This window comes from Stenella coeruleoalba (assembly GCF_951394435.1).
Source record: "Stenella coeruleoalba genome assembly, chromosome: 14".
Taxonomy (NCBI): Eukaryota; Metazoa; Chordata; class Mammalia; order Artiodactyla; family Delphinidae; genus Stenella; species Stenella coeruleoalba.
In genome coordinates this window covers 62,761,759-62,779,440 of record NC_137160.1, presented here as the reverse complement: position 1 = coordinate 62,779,440, position 17,682 = coordinate 62,761,759, and the positions used below count along the sequence as shown (strand labels likewise).

Sequence of the window (17,682 nt, the reverse complement as noted above, 5' to 3'; positions counted from 1 at the left end):
CACAGCAGACACACACCGAGGGCCACCTCCGACACCCAGCAAACGATGGGAGCAGCTCACGGAGAGAGCTGAGCCTCGGAAGACAAGAGGTTCCTTTGTTGTTTTTTTTAATTTTTAATTTTTCTTACAAAAATTTAGATGTTTACCCATAGTCTTATTTTGGTTTTGTTTTTAATTGTTTTCATTAGTGTTTTTCTTGTTTTTAAGTCACAAACAGCAGGCACTGAACAGCAGTCCCCCACTGCTGCTGCCAAAGGTCAGTCCCAGAGGCGCTACTCAGGGGCCAGAGCCGAGCAGGGAAGGCGCTCCAGGCATCCGGGGGTGGGCGGGGCCCTCCAAAGCCTCTCTGTGGGTCGCCCCCCACTCAGGGCCCAGGGAAGCCCCTCCACCCTTGGGTTCAGACTCCCTTCACTGAGCCCCCTCCCTGCCTGGCTGCGGGGCCCCAGGGGCCCACCCCCACCCAGCTCCTCAGGGGCCCCGCCAGCCCCAAAGCAAAGCCAGGTGCCCGGCCCTGGGCCCCACCGGGCTCCCACTGGCACACAGCACCATATCAGTAAACTAACTCGCCTGGGAGTTAGAAGGGGGGAGCGAGGGCGGGAGGGCAGGCGTGTCCAGAACCCACAGCTCCAGGGAAAGAGGAGCTGCCTACCCCCGCCACCAGGGGCTCCCAGCTCCACGGCGGGGTCTGCGCAGGCCGCCTGGAGGTCCTTTCCCCGAGGTCCCTTCTTCCGAGAGCCGACCCTAAGAGCAAACGGCTGGGCCCAGGCCCTGAGGAGGAAGAGGGGAAGGCTGAGCAGGCCTGGTAGCAGGGCGATGGACGCGTGGGTGAAGGCGGCAGCCTCGGGTGGTCCTCGGGGGGCCCTGTGCTGGGGGCATTGGAAGGTGTGGACCACCCCTGTTCTCACCCCGTGACCTCCAGGCCCTGATGGCACAGGGCCTGAGCCAGGCTGCAGGCCAGGGGGCCCCTCCCTCAGCCCCCAGCCTGGGCATCCCTCCGCTGGGCCTTCAGGCCTGCTGAGCTCGAGGTGGCCCTGCGGGGAGCGTGCGGAGAGTGGAGCAGGCAGGCAGGCAGACGGGATGGAGAGAAGGCCCCACCCAGAGGACGAACACCAGATGAGAACAAGAACGTACCAGGCATGCAAGCTAGACCCAGGAGTCAACAGGCTGAGGCTTAGCGTCCCCCACGGCGTCCACCAGCCTGACTGCGGGTCTGCTGGGCCCGGGAGGAGGAACCTTCCTGCCGGGGTCGGGCTGCAGGGCGGTGGGCAGGAGGGCGTTAGAGGCAGAACAGAGCAGGTTAGTCCGAGCTGGCGAGTTGGGGCTGGGCTGGTCAGCAGGGCAGGGTGAGAGCCGGGGTGCACGCGAGGAGAGGCCTGAGGGCCGGGGGAGCTGAACCAGCGGGGCTCGGAGAGGCAGGGTTGGCACAGAGCAGATGGCAGGGGCTGCCCTGGAGGCAAGACCATGCAAAGGAGGGTGCAGATGCGCCCTCTGTCCCGGGCCCCCTCCCTCCCAGTGGGTGCGAGTTTTTAACCACCTGCACCCACAGGCTGGCTCTGACGTGAGGTTCCCGAGGCAGAAGGGCCACACCCCGAACGGGTCTCCTAGCCCAACTACCCTGCAGGTGAGCCCCACCCCAGGCCCCAGACCAAACCTTGCCTGGGCCCCTCTCCAGGTGACCCCCGGACACACCACCTCCCTGGACACCTGCCCACAGCCACTCACTTTCAACGATTCCTTCTCAGAGGCCTCCCCTGCAGGGTCACTGCCTCGAGCCCTGCACTCCCTCCGGTCAACGGCGGAGTATCCATCTGTGGGATGGAGGCAGGAGAGGACTCTGAGGCAGGCACCAGGCATGGATCTCCCTCTCAGCCCAGGATGCATCTGGAGAGGGCCCCCACCTAGCCCGCTCTGAGCCAGGCCTTCTCACGGCCCCTCCCGTGCGGTGGGCCTTGCAGCCTCTCCCCTGTTCCCCACCAGCAACTCAGAACCCTCCAGCTGCCCCCTCAGCTGCCAGACAGGACACCCTGGCTGGGCAGTGACCCCTCCCTGGCTGCCCCAACCCTCACCCCTGAGCACCCCTAAACCAAATCTTTTTTCCAACCACACCTCCTCGGAAGGTCCTCCCCACACAGACTATAAGCAGCCTGTACCTGCACCTGCCCTCACCTGGGCCAAGTGCCTCCATGGGGATCATGTCCCGGCTGCCTGGCTTCTCACCGTCTGCAAGGTACGAGCGGGTGGCTGGCTGGTTGCAGCGGTGGCAGGGGACCAGGGCTGGCCTCAGCCTGGTGCCAAGGTGAACACCACGGGTGGAGAGGATTGGGGAGGGGAAGGGAGGGGGCCATCTTCCTGGAGGAAGGTCGGCCTCCCTCTACCCCTCAGCAGGGTGGAAGGACACTCCTGAACCTCAGGATGGACCCCTGCCTCATACTCACCCAGGCTCTTGTCCACCAGCGGCAGTGTGCTATCGTCCAAGCCTCCGGGACTCGGTGGTGCCTTGGGGCCCTTGGCATTAGCAGAACCCGACTAGGGGGAGGAGGGCACATAACAGACGGGGTGGGTCGGGGTGCTCCCACGGGGTACCCAGCCTGGGCGAAGTGAGAGAGAAGGGCCGGGTGGGCCGAACCTGGAAGCGCGCCTTGGTCCAGCCGTCCCTCTGCAGAGCACCACGCAGCTCCTTGTAACTCCACACCGTCTGCAGCACGTGGGATGCGGCCTTCGCCTCGCGCACCGATTGGCTGCGGTCCGGGCTGGGGTCAGTGTCTGGCCAAGACGGCCCTGCTCTGGCCCCACCTAGGCCCCGCCCCGCCCACCTGGGGGCACCTCCTGCCCACCTAAGCCCCACCCACCCACCTGGAGGCGCCAAGTGCCACCAGCGCAGGCACGCCGCGGGCCTGCAGCAGCGAGCGCGCGTTGTCCAGGCTGTCAGACACGATCTCGTGGATGGTGTTGAGCACGGCCACCACTGTGTCCTCCTCCAGACAGGCCCCGGGCCGCGCAGGTGCCTGCGCGCTGCGCACATTTCGCACGAGCTCGGCCATGGCGTAGCTCCCTGCAGGCAGGGGCTGTAAGGACACTCCGGTGCCGGCAGGAGGGGGGCCGCGAGGAGCGGGTGGCCCGGGCCCCAGACCCCCGTCCCCGCCCTCACCGATGAGGTCCTTGTTGCGCCGGTCCAGCGAGAGGTTGCGCAGGGCGATGGCGACGGCGCGCACCACCTTGTCGGTCTCCGACTGCAGCAGCTCCACCAGCACCGGCAGCCCGCGCTCCTTGCGCACTGTGGCGCGGATGTACGTGGCCCACTGCGGCGGGGGTGCGAGGTGTGCTCAGTGCTGGCCGCGCCGCACACACCAGACGCTCGCCTACCTGAGCCCTGACCGCTCCTCCGGCTGGACTGTTCTTCTCCCCCGCCTGACAAAGCCCTCCCCCAGCAGCTCCCCCAGCATCTCCACCGGGAATGCTCCTGGGATTCCCTCGGCCTCCTCCCTGCCAGGCTTGGCCTCTCACCACCCAGTTGCCGGCACTGAGGTTCTGCAGGGCACCGGCTGCGGCCTCCAGAGTGTTGAAGTTCCGACTCTCCGTCAGGAGGGACAGGTAGAGACGCACTACCTCGGGCTGGTACAGCAGCTCGAAGCCTGCGCACGGAGCACCCGCAGCCCACAGTCACCCAGGCCGCCCCATCACCCCCTACCCCCTCCTCAGCCCTCCCAGGGAAGGGCGAGCTGTGGCCCAGGATGGCTGTGGCATCATCAGGAATGTTTAGCAGCAACATGTTCACCCCTTAGCCACCGAAGAGTAAAAAGCCTTCCCACTTCACAAGGCAATCAACCCAAGCTCTGAGGTAGCAGTGGGTTTAGGCGAGGTCATTCTTCCTTGACTCCACTGCCAAAGAAATGGGACCTGCCTGATGCTGGAGCTTCCGGGAGGCCTGGGGTGGGGAGGGAGGCAGTAACCACAGCTGCTCCCCTAGCAACAGGACTCAGACTCCCTAGCAACAGCCCCCCCACCCATATATAAGGCCCACCCTCCCTGTCAGAGCCACTCAACCACTCCTCGTCCCTCATCAATTGAGGCTCCAGCCTGGCAGCAGAGCCACCCCACAGTGCTCCAGAGAGGAGGGCGGAGCAGCCTTCCAAGTCTGCCCCCACATTTAGGCTTCTGTGTCCCTGGACATTTCCTCCCCTCCCCCGCACGCCCCACGTGTCATCACTCCTTCTCCAGTTCTCATGTCCCATACTCCCTCCACTCCAGCCTCCTGTCCCCCAAATGCTCCAAGCACTTGCCCCTGCAGGGCATTTGCATGGGCTGGTCCCTCTGCCTGTGATGCTTCCCCCCAGACCTCCCACGGCTGCGCTGCTGCACCCTGCTCTTGGGCATCTGGGCTTGCAGGGCAGACCTCTCTCGCCCAGGCTGGATTCCCAGTGCACAGAGAAGTGCCACACAGAGTGGGGCTCCGATGGACACAGGGAGCGAGAAGCTTGAACCGCTCCCCCACGTGACCTGGGTGATCTTGCCCAGCCTCCCAACTGGATCTGACTGCACCTCGGGGCTCCAAAATCCCTAGGAGTGAACCCGGGCTCCTCGGCTGGCACAGGAGGCCCTGCCCAGCTAGCCCTCACTCCAGTCCCTGCCAGCCTCTCATGTGCTATGTGACCTGGCAAGTGCCTGGCTCCTCCCTGCCTCTGCGCCCACACCCTGCCTGAAATGACCTGTGGCACAGACCCTGATTCTGAGCCCTGAGCAGGTGCCCAGGGACTGCACAGTCCTCCGAGGAACCCCACACCTGTAGGCCTCAGTTTCCCCACGAGATCCCCAAGGCCCTTCAGCCGCTTGGTGGTACAAAGCTTAACTCCTGGACAGGCCTCGGCCTGGATTCCACCTCCCACTGCTCACCTTTGGCAGCCTCAGTCCGCTTGGGTAGGTCCAGAGTGTCAAAGTTCCGGTCCATCTCACCATCCCTCTTCCCTGGAACAGAAGGGCAGTGGGAGGTGAGGTGGACCCTGCAGGGTGCAAGTATGTGTCAGGAGGGGCGGGGACAGCACCCCCACATCCAAGACTGGGCACCAAGCGGCCTGGGAACAGAGCACTGCTCTGAGTCAGGCAGGCAGCTCTGCCCAAAGGGCAGTGGTGGCAGTTAGGCCTAGGGAGGTCCGAGCCCTGCCTGAGCTGCCAGGACTCATCCTCCATCGGGTGCTGGGAGCTGCACTGCAGATCCTCCCGATGGGCTCCTTGGGCCCACCATGTGTGTGAACTGAGGGGCCCAGGAGCCCAGGCTGGGGCAGGGAGGTGCAGACAGGGAAGCCAAGGGCTGGCAGGGACAGGACTTGCCTGGCTGCACAGTGAGGCGGGGCTGGAGCCAAGAATCCCACTCATGGGGAAACTGGCCCCTGTCTGGGGCCAGGACCCAGCCCTGGGCTCTGCTGGCCAGGAGACCCCCCACTCGCAGACCCCTGCAGCAGCCCCACCTAACACCCGTCAGCCTCGGCCTGCACACCTCCGTGAGAGCCAGCTCACCACCTCCCGGCTGCCCTCCCGCTCAGATGAGGAACCTTCCCCTTCCTGGAAGGCAGAGCTGAGTTCAGACAATCAGGGGCCTGCCCTACCCAGCCTCCTGGGGCATTTGCATGGTCCCTCCATCTGAGCCACACCTGGCCCATCCCATCAGGGGGGCAGACCCTGCTCCCCAGTGCCCCTGGGAATGGACATGCCCAGGCCCTATCCACCCTCGGCTCTGAGGTTACAGAGGGACAGCCCCTCGGCCTCCCAACCAGCCCCAGGCTGACATTCCTGCAGTTGTCATGTCCACACAGTTGCCATGGAGATGGCTGCCTAGAGAAGGAACTGGGATCAGGACTTCCCAAGGATGAAAGGTCCTGCAGTTGTCATGGAGATGGCTGCCTGAGCAATGGGGGCGGGGAGGGGTCCCTGGTGCCCACTGCACCCGCCAGGCCTGCACGGCAGGACAAACAGGGACTTACCTTCATGGAACCACTCTTCTGGGCGGCCGGAGGAAGCACAGGAGAGAGGAGAGGAGGCTGAGCGGGCAGCACCCCGATTCCCTCCCAGGAAATGTAGAGCAGAGGGACGGGGACTCTCACCCCGATTACTTTTGGGGGCTGAGTGCCCACAAGTGGGACGGGGATCAGAAAAGGCCAACGCAGTGGGGCAGGTGAAGGCAGTGTACAGACCCCTGGCAGCTGCACCCGAGGTAGGGACGGCGTGAGGCAGGTGGGGTGCTGCCCCCTGGGCTCCCCAGGGTCCTCGGGTGTCCTGCCAATGCCAGGAGGCGGCGCTGTCCTCGGCACTTCCAAACTTGGGCCCCCAAGCCCTTCCTGGAGCTGAGGGCCTGGGTCCGGGCACCAGGGGGGACCACTGCACAGGTGGTCCTGGGCACCCTCCTTGGCTCCCTGAATGTGTCCCTGGTGGGTGTGGAGGGCCTTCGGCTTGGCAGGGTCGGGGGTCCTAGAGCAGTACCCCAGTCCCACCCACACACCTTTGGCCTTCTTGCCACCAAAGCAGCCGGCGTCCTCCCTCCTCCGGCGCTGGGCACCCATGGCACTGCCCGGGGGCCTGGGCTCGGCCTCCTGGTACCTGTCAGCCCCCGGCACCTCCTTGTGCACGTGGTAGGAGAGGTTCCGCACGATGCACACGCAGTTCTCCACTGACTGCAGGGAGAGGGGGCTAGGGTACCGCTGGGGGGCACGGGACACTGACCGCTCCCCCAGGGAAGGTGCCACAGCTCGTGAGTGCAGAAGGGACCGGGTGTAGGATGGGGAGGCCTGGGTTAGGGGCCCACTCGGGCGAAACCCAGGGAGGGGCTGAGGAAGGAGGGGGGAGCACCTACCACACGCGGGACCTGGTCCAGGGCTTCAGGGCACACCTGCTGCCCTGCACCACACACCCGTCCCCTGTGCCGCCTGGATAGTCCAGGGCTCCTGCTCCGTTCCCCGACCCTTCATGGGAGGCTGCGATACTGACCCTGCCTGGGGCCTGCCAGGGCCTCCCTGCCTACCTTGTTGTCTGTGTCCTTCCTGCCCACGGCTGACTGCAGGGCGTGCAGGAGTGCGTCCACCAGCCCCTCACACTCACGGAGTCGCCGCCGGGCCTCTGCACCATCTGAGCTCACATTCCTGTGTGGCCAAGAGCAAGCCCTGTGACCCCAGCTCCAGCTCCGGGGTCTCATCTTATCTGCAGAATGTGCTCTGTGCCATGCCGTTAGGGCTGCTAGCAGATGACAAGAGGTTAGCAGTGAAGGTGAAGAAGCAATGGCCTGACTGCTGAGACCCCAGGAGGGGGCCCTGGCCTGGCATCTGTGTGGGGTGGGGGGTCCCCTGACTCCCAGCTGAACTGCAAAGGGACAGAAGTGGATCCAGACGCCTGAATCTGTGCAGTTCAGGGCTCCACCCTGTGCTAAGGACCCCAGAGGGCCATGGGGGCATATCCTGATGGACAGGCAGGACCGAGGGGACGCAGGACTGCCTGTGGGGTCTCTGCAGGGCCTCCAAGGGTGGTGGGGGGAGGGCAGGGGTCACAAAGAGGTGGGATGAGGCCTCTGAGACAGACTGGAGAGGAGGATCCTAGCTCCCCTTCCCTGGGTGTCACAGGGATGGGTCGAAGCTGGGCAGGGATGGAGCAGGGGTACATGGGAGGGTGGCAGACATCCAGAGGCTGCCTGTGGGGGTGAGTACAGCCCCATCAGGCACATTCTCGGGACTCGGGCAGAAACTGTGACCTGGCTCTGACGCCGAGGCCTGGGTGGCTAGCTGTCTTCCATGTTATCTGGGACACAGGGACGTGGCTATTCCTAGGACAGCTGTCCCCAGGTGTGCATGCAGGCTCTGGTGCTTGGCTCCTGCCTCCTTGGGTGGGAACAGCCCTGGGAGGCTTCGAGGGGCACCTGAGCAAGGCCCCACGCACACCTCAAGCAGCCTGATGTGTTCTTGAAGACAGTCGTCCACTCAGCATCCCGTGGCTTGGAGTCTTCGTTGGGCTCTGGCTCCCAGCCCGAGTGTGGCACAATGACCTCATGGGTCAGCGTCTGCAGGCCGTGGTCAATGATGACCATCTTCAGGGGTTCGTAGGACGACAGGTTCCAGAGTGTGCCTGCAGGGTGCCATCGACCCGCCAGTGCTGACCACAGGCACTGTCCCCACAGGACCAGCTCAGGACCCACCCCGCCCTCTTCGGGCCCCAGCTCACGCCGGAAGACAGGAGTGACAAAAGCCACAAGAGGCCCTGGGTGCTGCTCTGGTGTGGGTGAGATGCACACGCCACACTGAGAGGGGGCTCCCCGGGGCAGGGAAGGAGCCCCCTAGAGGCCAGGACACATAGGAGGGGCTGGCAGGGAGCCTGGAGCTGGCATGTGCCTTCTTTTCCCCACCCCTTCCCAGCCACCCAGGCAGGTGGGACTATGCTCCTGGGGCCACGCCAAGAGGGGATCATCACATGACCCTGACCAGCCATGGTCCCCACCACTGCCCTGCTGGGGGGGCCAGAGAGGCAGGACCCAGAGTAGTCATGGTGGGGACATGGGAGCTGGCGGGGAGGGGGCCAGTGCCAGCCCCACCTGTGGCGGCCAAGTCCAGCGGTAGAGACCTGACACAGTGCCTAAGCCTGACTCCCGACTGAACCGCGACGCAGACGGCCGGGCGCCTCACCTGTGACGAGCTCGCGGACCTCGCTGTCCCGGGCAGCCCGCAGCAGGCGCACCAGGGCAGGCACACCGCCGCAGTCCCGGATGGCGGCCTTGTTGTCAGCATCCCTGCCATACGAGAGGTTCCGCAGTGCCCCACAGGCCCGGCGCCGCACCTCCGCCCGCGGGTGGTCCAGCAGGGCCACAAGCAGCGGCAGCCCCCGCAGCTGCCGCACGCGGCGCTTGACACCCTCGTTCTCAAAGCACAGGTGCTGCAGGTAGGCGGCCGCGTTGGCCTTCACGGGGTCCACGGGGTGCCGCAGCATGGCCAGCACCTCGGGCAGCTCGGGGTCCCGCCAGCGCGGCTCCTTGCGGGCACTGTCCACCGAGGGTGAGCGCCGCACTGCCCGGTCCAGGCTGCCCAGGCTGCCATGTTCCGGCTGGGCCAGGGGCGCCGTCGTGGCTGGGAAGGGGGGCCGCTCCTCCATCAGCTCACCGCCATCGTCCGCCACGTCCTCGTAGGCCCTGTGCAGGTGAGCACGGTGCATGACCGTCTTCTCGCGGCTGCTGGCTGGCCTTGCCCCCAAGCGGCCCCATCACACATTCTCCGGGGGACCATGAACCCATGGGGCAGGGCTGAGCCTAGAGCATCGTCGGTGCTGAGGGTCATACCCGACCCAGCAAGAACTAACTCACAGCCAGTGACAGAGCCAAACCCCAGCCAATGTCATCAGAACTTGTATCCCTCCCAGATGGGAGCTCACTCACTCCCATCACCAGGCAGTTTCCCTGACTCCCAGCTAAATGTGTGTCTACGAAACATCTGTCTGTGACTGGGGTCCCACCTCCCCATGAGGCCATGTCTGGCTAGTGCACCCCTTGCACATAGCCAGCCTGGTAGGACCATCTGAGGGGCCTCAGGCCACCAGTTCTCCAGGGCACAAGATGTCAAACCCACTTCCTAGGTGAGGGATTGGGGCTGGGGGTGGGCGAGTGTCTCGCCTGTGGCCACAAAGCGTAATCCAGACCCAGGCAGTGGTCATGTTCCCACCTGACAGACAGAGAAGCTGAGGGCAGGGGAGACAGAACCAAAGGCTGCAGAGGGAAGGGAAGGACCGAGGGCCTGGGTTCTGGGTGCTCCTGTGATGGGGAAGGGGCTGGGGCCCAAGCTCAGAAAAATGCCCTGGGTCCCTTGGGCTTGTGTCTTCCGGGCCATCTGGCTGGAGCAGGGGCAGCAGGCATGGGCGCGTCACCAGATTCTCTTGCTCCAGACCCACAGGGAGGATGCCCAGTGCAATCCCACAGCCCAGAGCCCGCCCTTGCTGCTGTCCCTGAGAAGAGCCAAGGCCAATTCAAACTAATGTGTGCGTTATTAACACAGCACTGCAGCGAGACTACCCGTGTGGTACTCTGCAAGGAGTGGAAGGCAGGCTTCCCGGAGGCAGTGACAGCGCATGGGGGCTCACCTGGTGCGCAGGCCCCGCCCACAGTCTGGCCTCCTCCGTGCAGCTGTGCCACAGTCAGCCTCCAGCTCCGGGCCCCCCTCGTCCTCAGCAGCCAGGCTGCGAGTGTCGTCCTCCAAGCCATACGGCTCTGCCTGGAACCGCTCGGGCTGGGAGCGGCCGGCTGGTGGCCCAGGCTCAGGGCCCGCGGGGAAGGCCTCCCGGCAGCTGGGCAGCGTGAAGCAGCCATCACCAGGGCCTGGGCCCAGGGGGCCTCCGCGCGGAGGCCGCACACCCAGCCCGCGGGACAGGCTGCCATAGCTGGGGACGTCGCGGGGCTCGTCAGGAAAGCCGCCTCCGCTGCCAAGGCAGGTGCGGGAGAGAGTGGCCGCCGGGCCACCCCCGCGCAGCAGGAAGTGTCGGTCCAGGGGGCCATCGGTGAAGGGGCCCAGTGGGTGGCCACCGTCCAGCAGGGGGAGGCCATCAGGGCCCACGGGCACCTGGCGCACTGTTCGAGTGGTCACCGTCTTGACTGTCTTGGTGACCTGGTGGGTGAGGGGGCAGCCTGTGGGCTGGCAGCCTGAAAGGCCAGGGTGGCCTCAGCCCTCCACCTGAATAATGGGTGGCCTGCAGGAGGCCAGGGCGAGGTGTACCTTGGTCTCAGTGCGACGAGTGGTGCCATCTTCCGATGTGACGATGGACACATGGGAGGTGGGGGTGCCAGGGTCCTCCTCCACCGTCACTGTCTCCTCCAGCACCTCAGGCGCCTCCGGCATCATGGCCAAAGAGGCCTGGCTGCCCGGGCTCTGCTCCTGGGCAAGGGGGCAGGTGTTGGTGGGAGGACCCCGTGCTCAGCAGCCCTGGGGCAAGGAAGCTCGTGCTGGCCTGGACGCCAGGAGGGCCTTCTTCCCCTGCCCCAGGGCCTGTCTCAGCCCCGGCTGGTGAGGACAGCAGCACATTCTTGCCTCTGAAAGCTGAGGGGCTGGTCCCCACCCCAGGTCCTCCTCGGGCTGATCTAGTGGATAAGGCCCTGGGCCCAGCGGCGCAGTCTTGGGCAGCCCTGTCTGAGCTGTAAGCCCAGCTGCCACAGCTCCTGGAGGCCCAAGCACCCACAGGACGCTCTCCTGACATCACTCATCACCCCTGCCTGTGCCCTCCCTAAAGGATGGCTCTTTCCTGTGCCTCCTCCCTGCCCACCCCAGAAACCTTGGGTGCAGGGGGTGGCAATTTCAGCATTGTTCACCGACTCCCTGTGGCCACACCGAGGCTCCCACCATCCCCAAGGCCAGCTAGACACCCTCGCAGGACAGAAATACCCAACTCCCAGAATGCCCTGCGCACTCAGAACACCAAAATACCCTTGCCCCTTCCGGCCCAGATACTCTTGGGGTGCTGAGTGGGCAGGGCCTGGCCCTACCTCACTCGGGCCAGTGGCTGGTACCCCTCACTGAGGCCCTGGGTGTCATATCAGAGAGCCCAGAGAGGGTGGATTCAGGCCAATGTGGGCCCAGCTGATCCTTGATGGGAACCCTGGTGTCCCCTCCCCCACACACCCCCGGGTCTCCCCAGCCTTGGCCCTCAGCTCTCAGCCCCCCTTGCCAACATCCCCACAGGCAAGATGGTGCTGGAGAGAGGCTCTTCTAAAGCCCACAGGCCTACTGGCCAGATTCACCAGTGGGGAAACTGAGGCTCAGAGAGGACAGGCCAGCCCACAGCACAGCTGGGCTGGACCCCTGCTATGCTGAGTGGCATGGGGACCCCAGGCCTCTGACCACCTGGGTCCCCCCCCCACCATGCCAACATCCCAGGATCAGCGTCTGGCCAGGACGGGTAGGAGCTGAAACCCAAGCTGCAGTGGGCGGGCACGGGGGAGCACATTCCCGGGCAGCCAGGGCCGGGTCAGCAGGAGGACAGGTCCTGCTCCAGGGCCCAGGCCCGTGCCTTGTGGGATGGGTCCCCGCCTGGGCCCCAGGCCCCTGAAGCCTGCACAGACAGGGAGCTGAGGCCCAGGAAAGGCCAGCAGCTCAACCTGCATCTGCCTGGCACCAGAGCCCTGCTCTGCTCCCGTCCCCGGGCCCAGGAGCATGCAAGGCAAGGTGCCCAGGGCTGCCCTCGGGGCCTACCTCCCGAGGGCCTCGGGTGTGAAGTCTCCCCAGGTTGGGGTCCTGTCCTAAAGGAATGCATGTCCCCCCAAATACAGTGCTAAGGTTCTGGGCCCCTGCAGCCTCTTCAGGGGTCCCAGAAGCCTGCACCAACCTGCTGGGAGCATCCCTCAGGCTCTGGTGACAGAGGAAGAGGTCACAGAATGTGCCCCCTCCCCCAGAAGCAGGGCTTCGGAGGACAATATGTGATTTTATGAAAAAGAGAAACTGAGGCCTGACAGAGGAGAAAGGACTACCCAGAACTGCACAAACTGCTAACGGGGGATTTCAGGCATCCACAGGGAAGGGCTTTCAGTCACATGTCACCCCTCTGGGGAGACAGCCTTGGCTGCCGCCTTCTCAGTCCTAGAACGCAAGTAGTATGCCTGTCGGGGACCTGGCCAGGAAGGAAGGATGCTGTTCCTTGGGAAAGAGAAGTAAACTGAGGCCTGGGGTGGGGACACGCTGGTATGCGGCTGGGCAGGGTGGCCTGGCTCTTCTCTGAGGGCACTGGGGAGCTGGGGCGGTTCTGGAGCATAGGTTCAGGGACAGCATGCCCCTGCTGGGGCCTCGGCCGCCCCATCTGCACTTGGCAACTGTGGGAGCAAAAGTGTGGCTGGCAGTGAGCTCTCTGCTCAGCCGGGGAAGCGGGGGAGCAGCAAGGCCCCATGGCTACAAAGCACAGGGAACAGGGAGTGCAGGGAGCAGGACTGACAGGAGGAGACCAGGTTGTCCAGGACACTGCCAGGAGTACGAACCCCATAGTAGGTATGCATACATTTGCATACATTTAACCCTCTCCGAGAAGAGCCACTACCCCCTGGCCAGGCTTGGGCTGCTAGAGGGTGGCACAGGGGGTGCACATCTTGGACCTCAGTGCCAGGGGGGCCTGGCTGCTGCTTCTCACTCCAGCCTGCAGACACAATGCAGAATTGGGGGGAAGAGGGGATGGGGGTCCAGGAGAGCCAGGGGCCCAACAAGGCCTGGCAACCCTGCAGCATCAGCTACCAACACCCAGCCCGGGCAGCCCGGCAGCGGGATCCCAAGGCCCCAAGAGCCCTGACTGGCAAATGACCTCAGGGAGCTAAAAATGGTGATGACTTCACCCCGGTGGGCAGGGAGGCGGGAGCGTGAGTCAGCCGGCGATCACAGGGAGGCCCGGCCCCCGTTACACACGCCTGGGCACACACATGCAGAAAGGGACCTGGACACACATGTGCACGAACACCCATCCCAGCTCCCCGGCCCAGGCACATCAGTTCACAGGCTCTCCCGACAGCACCCAGCACCGACATCCCCTCCTGCCTTCTACCTGCGTGTCCAGACTTCCTCAACCACCTATGCAGCATCTACCATGGGAGTCTCAGAGCCGGCAGGTGGGGGATCCAAGGCCTAGGGTAGAAGGAGCCCAAGGTCGACCCCTGCCTTGGGCCTCTGAAATGTCTTTGGGGTGAGAACATGGGGTCACAGACTGACTGACCAGGACACAGTCAGCTCTCAACAGAGGTTGCTGACCAGGCTGCCTGGATCCTCGTCTGGCCTCAAGGCCCTGCTCTAGGGCCCCATGTCCCATGGCCACCTACCCAGGCTGGCCCACCTCAGGAACCCCCAGCCCTGCAGTCCCAGATTTCCCTCATACCCTAGACATGAACAACACCTGCAGCCTCCCCCACACCCCAAATTCCGCCAAGTCCTGTCAACTGCCTTACCCTCCCTCTGCCCTGGCACCATCCTTGCCTCTCTCGCTGGGATGACTGTCCAGCCTCCCATCAGCTCTCCCCAGGGCCCAAATCTGTCCCATGGTCCTCCCATCCATGGTCCACTTGGTCCAGGGGCCCTGGGTCTGGACCAGCAAGGGGCTGCTGTACACTTCTGGAGTTTCCCATGAGCTCCTGTGAACTTGTGGGAGGGGCCGAGCCCAGGACTCCAAGCAGGGGCGGGAGTGACCAGTATCCCAGAAAGGTGGACCCAACCACTGCTCTCAAGAGGGTCTCCAGAGGCCCAGAGCTGGAGGGCTCTGGCCCTGTCACACACCTGGGCTCAGCTTTCTTGTATGAAAACAAGAAGGACCCGGGGTGTCCAGGCCACAGGACAGGTGGGATAGTGCCAGTCCTGACTTTGTGACCAGATCTAAGGTGTGTGAGGCTCAGAAAACTGAGACATGGGACAAGACACAGAGGGGCCACCCCTGGGCAAAAGCCCACAGCAGCCTCTGGGGGCGCATGTGGGAATGGCGGAAGGAGGGGACAGAGGAAACAAGCCAAGTCACCACTGGTGGGGAGCTGAACTGGGGTCCCAGAGGCACGGATCCACCTGCAATGTCTGCCCTTGAGAGATGAGCACCCATGGTCTGGATCACGAAGAACAAGATGTGGGGTGGTTGTCCCACCCTGTCCACAGCCCCACCAGCACACGCAAGGGATAGATTAAGGTGGGATCCCACCCCTGGCTCCCACAACCCCCTGTCGAGGCTCTCAGAGAGCACGAGACAGCTGCTGCTGGATGAATGAACCGAGGGGTGGAGGAATACCAGCCCCCCATCCAGAGCGGCCATCCTGGATGAAGTCCAGGCCAAGCCAGGCAAGCATCTCCCACCAGGGAGCAAGTCCTTGGCCATTACAGACGTCCTCTCCCTTGGTGCCCACAGTGGCGAACCCAGCCCTGGCTGACCGGGAGCTCCCCGCTCCACAGCAGCAGTCCACCTGCAAGGGCGCAGGCCCAGGATGAATGGCCAAGAGGCCAAGGGGCAGTAGGTGCCCAGCAGACTGGGGGAGCAAGCTTGTGGGCGACGGCAAGGTAGGCCATCACCCACCCTAGCTTTCCCAAGCCCAGCCCACACCCATCAGGCACACAGTGGCCCCACATTCCCCCAGCTCCCCTGAACTGGCCTCTCCATCTCTGGGGCAGGCAGGCACCTAGCTGTCCAGGTGAGCAGGTGTGTAGGAGACCTACCTCTTGCTCCTCCACTCTGCCTCAGTTTCCCCGCCTGTTAGGGGACCCCGCCCCTCTGAGCAAGAGTGCAGGCTGCCCGCGAGCCTTCCCCCATGCTGGTGCTGGGAGGAAGCCCCCCTCCGCCTCCGCACGTGGGCAGGGCAGTCCCCCAGCCCTCTCCCCACGTGCGCTGCCGCGGCAGACCCGGCTTCCATTAAAGCTCCGAAGCTCCTGCGCGGCCCCCAGAGCCGGGGCCCTGTGAATTTGGGGGAGGCCTAGTCGCGCCGCCCTCTCCAGATTCGGCCTCCCACCTGCGCAGAGGGTCTGCTCGGGAAGGCCCTGCCCACCACCCCGTCCCAGGCACCTGTCCCGGGCGCTGGCCCGGGTGCGCCCGCTCCCACCCCTCCACCCGCTCCCCGCACCCCCGGTGGCGCGCTCACTTCGCCGCCCCGCCCGGCCCCGGCCCGGGGGCGCAGACAATAGCCACCTCCGGCCGGCGGCTCCACGAACAAAAGCGGGTCCTCCCGGAGGGCCGGCGCCCCGCCCTCCGCCACCAGCCCCTGGGACAGTGCCCCCGCCCGGGACCAAGTTCCCTCCAACCTGTCTGAGTTCGGCCGGCATCGGGCCGGGCGCGGGGGACGCGAGCCGGCGGTGGCGGCGGCTGGACTGGGTTCAGCTGCGGTGCCTCGGCCGCTCAGCTCCGGTTAGGCGGACTCGCTCCCCGCGGGGCCGACCTGGCTAGGCGCGACCAGCGGCCAATCGGGAGGGGCGGGACGGTGAGGCGAGCAGCCAATCGGGAGGGGCCAAGCTGGGGCGGGGTGGATAGCAGCCAATCAGCTGGGGTCTCACCCGGGAGGGGCGGGGCGGCGGGAGGCCAATTGGGCGGGGCAAAGCCCCGCCCCGACCGGCGCGGAGCGGGTCTTGCCTGCAGCCTTGGGCCGGGGTCGCCCTCTGCCCCTGCGATCAGGTCAGTCAGGGCTTCCCCACTCCCGTACCGCGGAGGTAGCATTTTCCCGCCGAGTCCTCCTTCCCAGGCCTCGGTTTACCCCCAGTAAAAGAGCCCACAGCCCAACCCCTGCAGTTGAGGAAACAGTTCTGGCAATGCAGGGGCCAGTGTGGCTAAGGCATCCTGCAAGACCACCCTCCTGGCACAAGCTGCCCATCCCGGCTGCGACTCAGTTTCCCCTAGCTGTGAAATGGTGGCCTATAAGAGTATTGACGGCGATCTGGCTCCAGGCTCTTGCCAACCCTCCAGCACCTCCCCAGTAAGCGTCCCCACAGAGCTCAACCCGGGCCTGCACTGACCCACTTTCCCTTGCGTTCTCCCCATCAAGTCACAGAGGCCCAGGGGTCCCCCATCCTCTGAGAGGTGTCAGAGCAGATCAAAGGGAGGGGAGGGAGCACAACTCTTGGGTGACCCTGGGCGAAAGCTTGTGGGGCCCAGCTGGCCTCAGATCCTCTCCCTTCCATGTCTTTGACCTATTGGGAAGTGGTAGCTAGAGGGGACGGTTAATCAGGGCTTCTCCTACTATGGTGCACTCCCCACCCCCAGCAGCCTGGCATGGAGGTGCAGCCACCCTGGGGGTCTGGCTTGGCCAAAGGGAAGCGTAGACACAGGGAAGGGTCTGGGCTGGGGCCCTCTCGGGTCATACCCCGCAAACGCAAGCCAACGGCTCTCACACCAAGAACAAGAGACTTATGCTCTGGATTGAACAGAGCTGGGCCGGCCCACAAAGGTTCAGCAGGCTGGGCAAGAGAGGGGGCCTTAGCCTTGGCTTTCTGCTTCCCACCTGCTTCTCCCCAGACCCCACTCCTCTTCTAGGACACTCCATGCACATAGGCCATGCAACCAGCATGCTCAAGCACTCTGGGTGTCCACTGCATGTTCCTCTGAGTCTCAGTTTCCCTTGAGTTGTCCTTACCACTGGACCCCCTGTAACTTCCGTCCGTGGAGCTACCTGGGGCAGGAGCAGAAGACTGTACCGCTGCCCTGAGAGAACTTGGCCTGGATGCTTACATGTGAGTCATTTCTGTCTTCTCCCAAATTTCACCATCTGTTACTGCCCTAGCCTCATCCCCCTCTTGGCCCAGCCCAAAGTTGGCCAGGTCCCTAAAGGTGTCCCCCGCCTCCACACACACACACACATTGCTTGAGGGTCAGTCCTGCTCCAGCCAGCCTGCTCCAGGTGTCTGGAGGAGGCGACCCTTTCTGCTAGAGGATGAAGGGCAGGCAGCCAGCACTGTGGAGCAGCACCCCGAGACTCTCGACTCCCCAGCCCCAGCTACCTGCCTTGCCACCAGCCTCCAAGCTGCACAGATCCAGGCTCTGACACCGAGGACCAGGTCCAGGCAGCCGTGGCTCACAGGTGGGTCACTAGGCACCTCCTGCTGAGATGGGTCTGGGAAGCAGGTTTGGCATGGAGGCTGCCAGGCCTGGCCCGCTGGATGTGGCTGCCTCCCCATCAGCCCCGCTAGTCCAGCCACAGCCCTGGGAACACACTCTCTCTGATCTCAGCCTGAGAAACCATCTCCTCCCAAG

At 64.6% G+C, this 17,682-nt stretch overlaps 1 protein-coding gene across 5 annotated transcripts in view; it reads right to left on the bottom strand.

Moving 5' to 3' along the window:
- Positions 1-109: 109 nt before the first annotated feature.
- Positions 110-17,682, bottom strand: part of ARVCF (ARVCF delta catenin family member) — a 36,302-nt gene continuing 18,729 nt past the window's right edge. For 2 of the 5 annotated variants that reach the window (XM_079943003.1, XM_079943000.1), the window contains 16 exons: positions 10,725-10,883; positions 10,096-10,616; positions 8,655-9,154; positions 7,917-8,100; positions 7,010-7,127; positions 6,491-6,662; positions 4,891-4,962; positions 3,505-3,632; positions 3,149-3,299; positions 2,854-3,052; positions 2,627-2,738; positions 2,436-2,526; positions 2,167-2,220; positions 1,723-1,808; positions 1,132-1,251; positions 110-768 (listed from right to left, as the gene is read on the bottom strand). In XM_079943003.1, the coding sequence (XP_079799129.1) occupies positions 1,144-1,251; positions 1,723-1,808; positions 2,167-2,220; positions 2,436-2,526; positions 2,627-2,738; positions 2,854-3,052; positions 3,149-3,299; positions 3,505-3,632; positions 4,891-4,962; positions 6,491-6,662; positions 7,010-7,127; positions 7,917-8,100; positions 8,655-9,154; positions 10,096-10,616; positions 10,725-10,883 (2,655 nt within the window). In that variant the 3' untranslated portion in view covers positions 110-768; positions 1,132-1,143. Of the gene's footprint in view, positions 769-1,131; positions 1,809-2,166; positions 2,221-2,435; positions 2,527-2,626; positions 2,739-2,853; positions 3,066-3,148; positions 3,300-3,504; positions 3,633-4,890; positions 4,963-6,490; positions 6,663-7,009; positions 7,128-7,916; positions 8,101-8,654; positions 9,155-10,095; positions 10,617-10,724; positions 10,884-17,682 lie in introns of those variants that run through there. The other 3 variants (XM_079943001.1, XM_079943002.1, XR_013831360.1) reach the window with 2 other exon arrangements.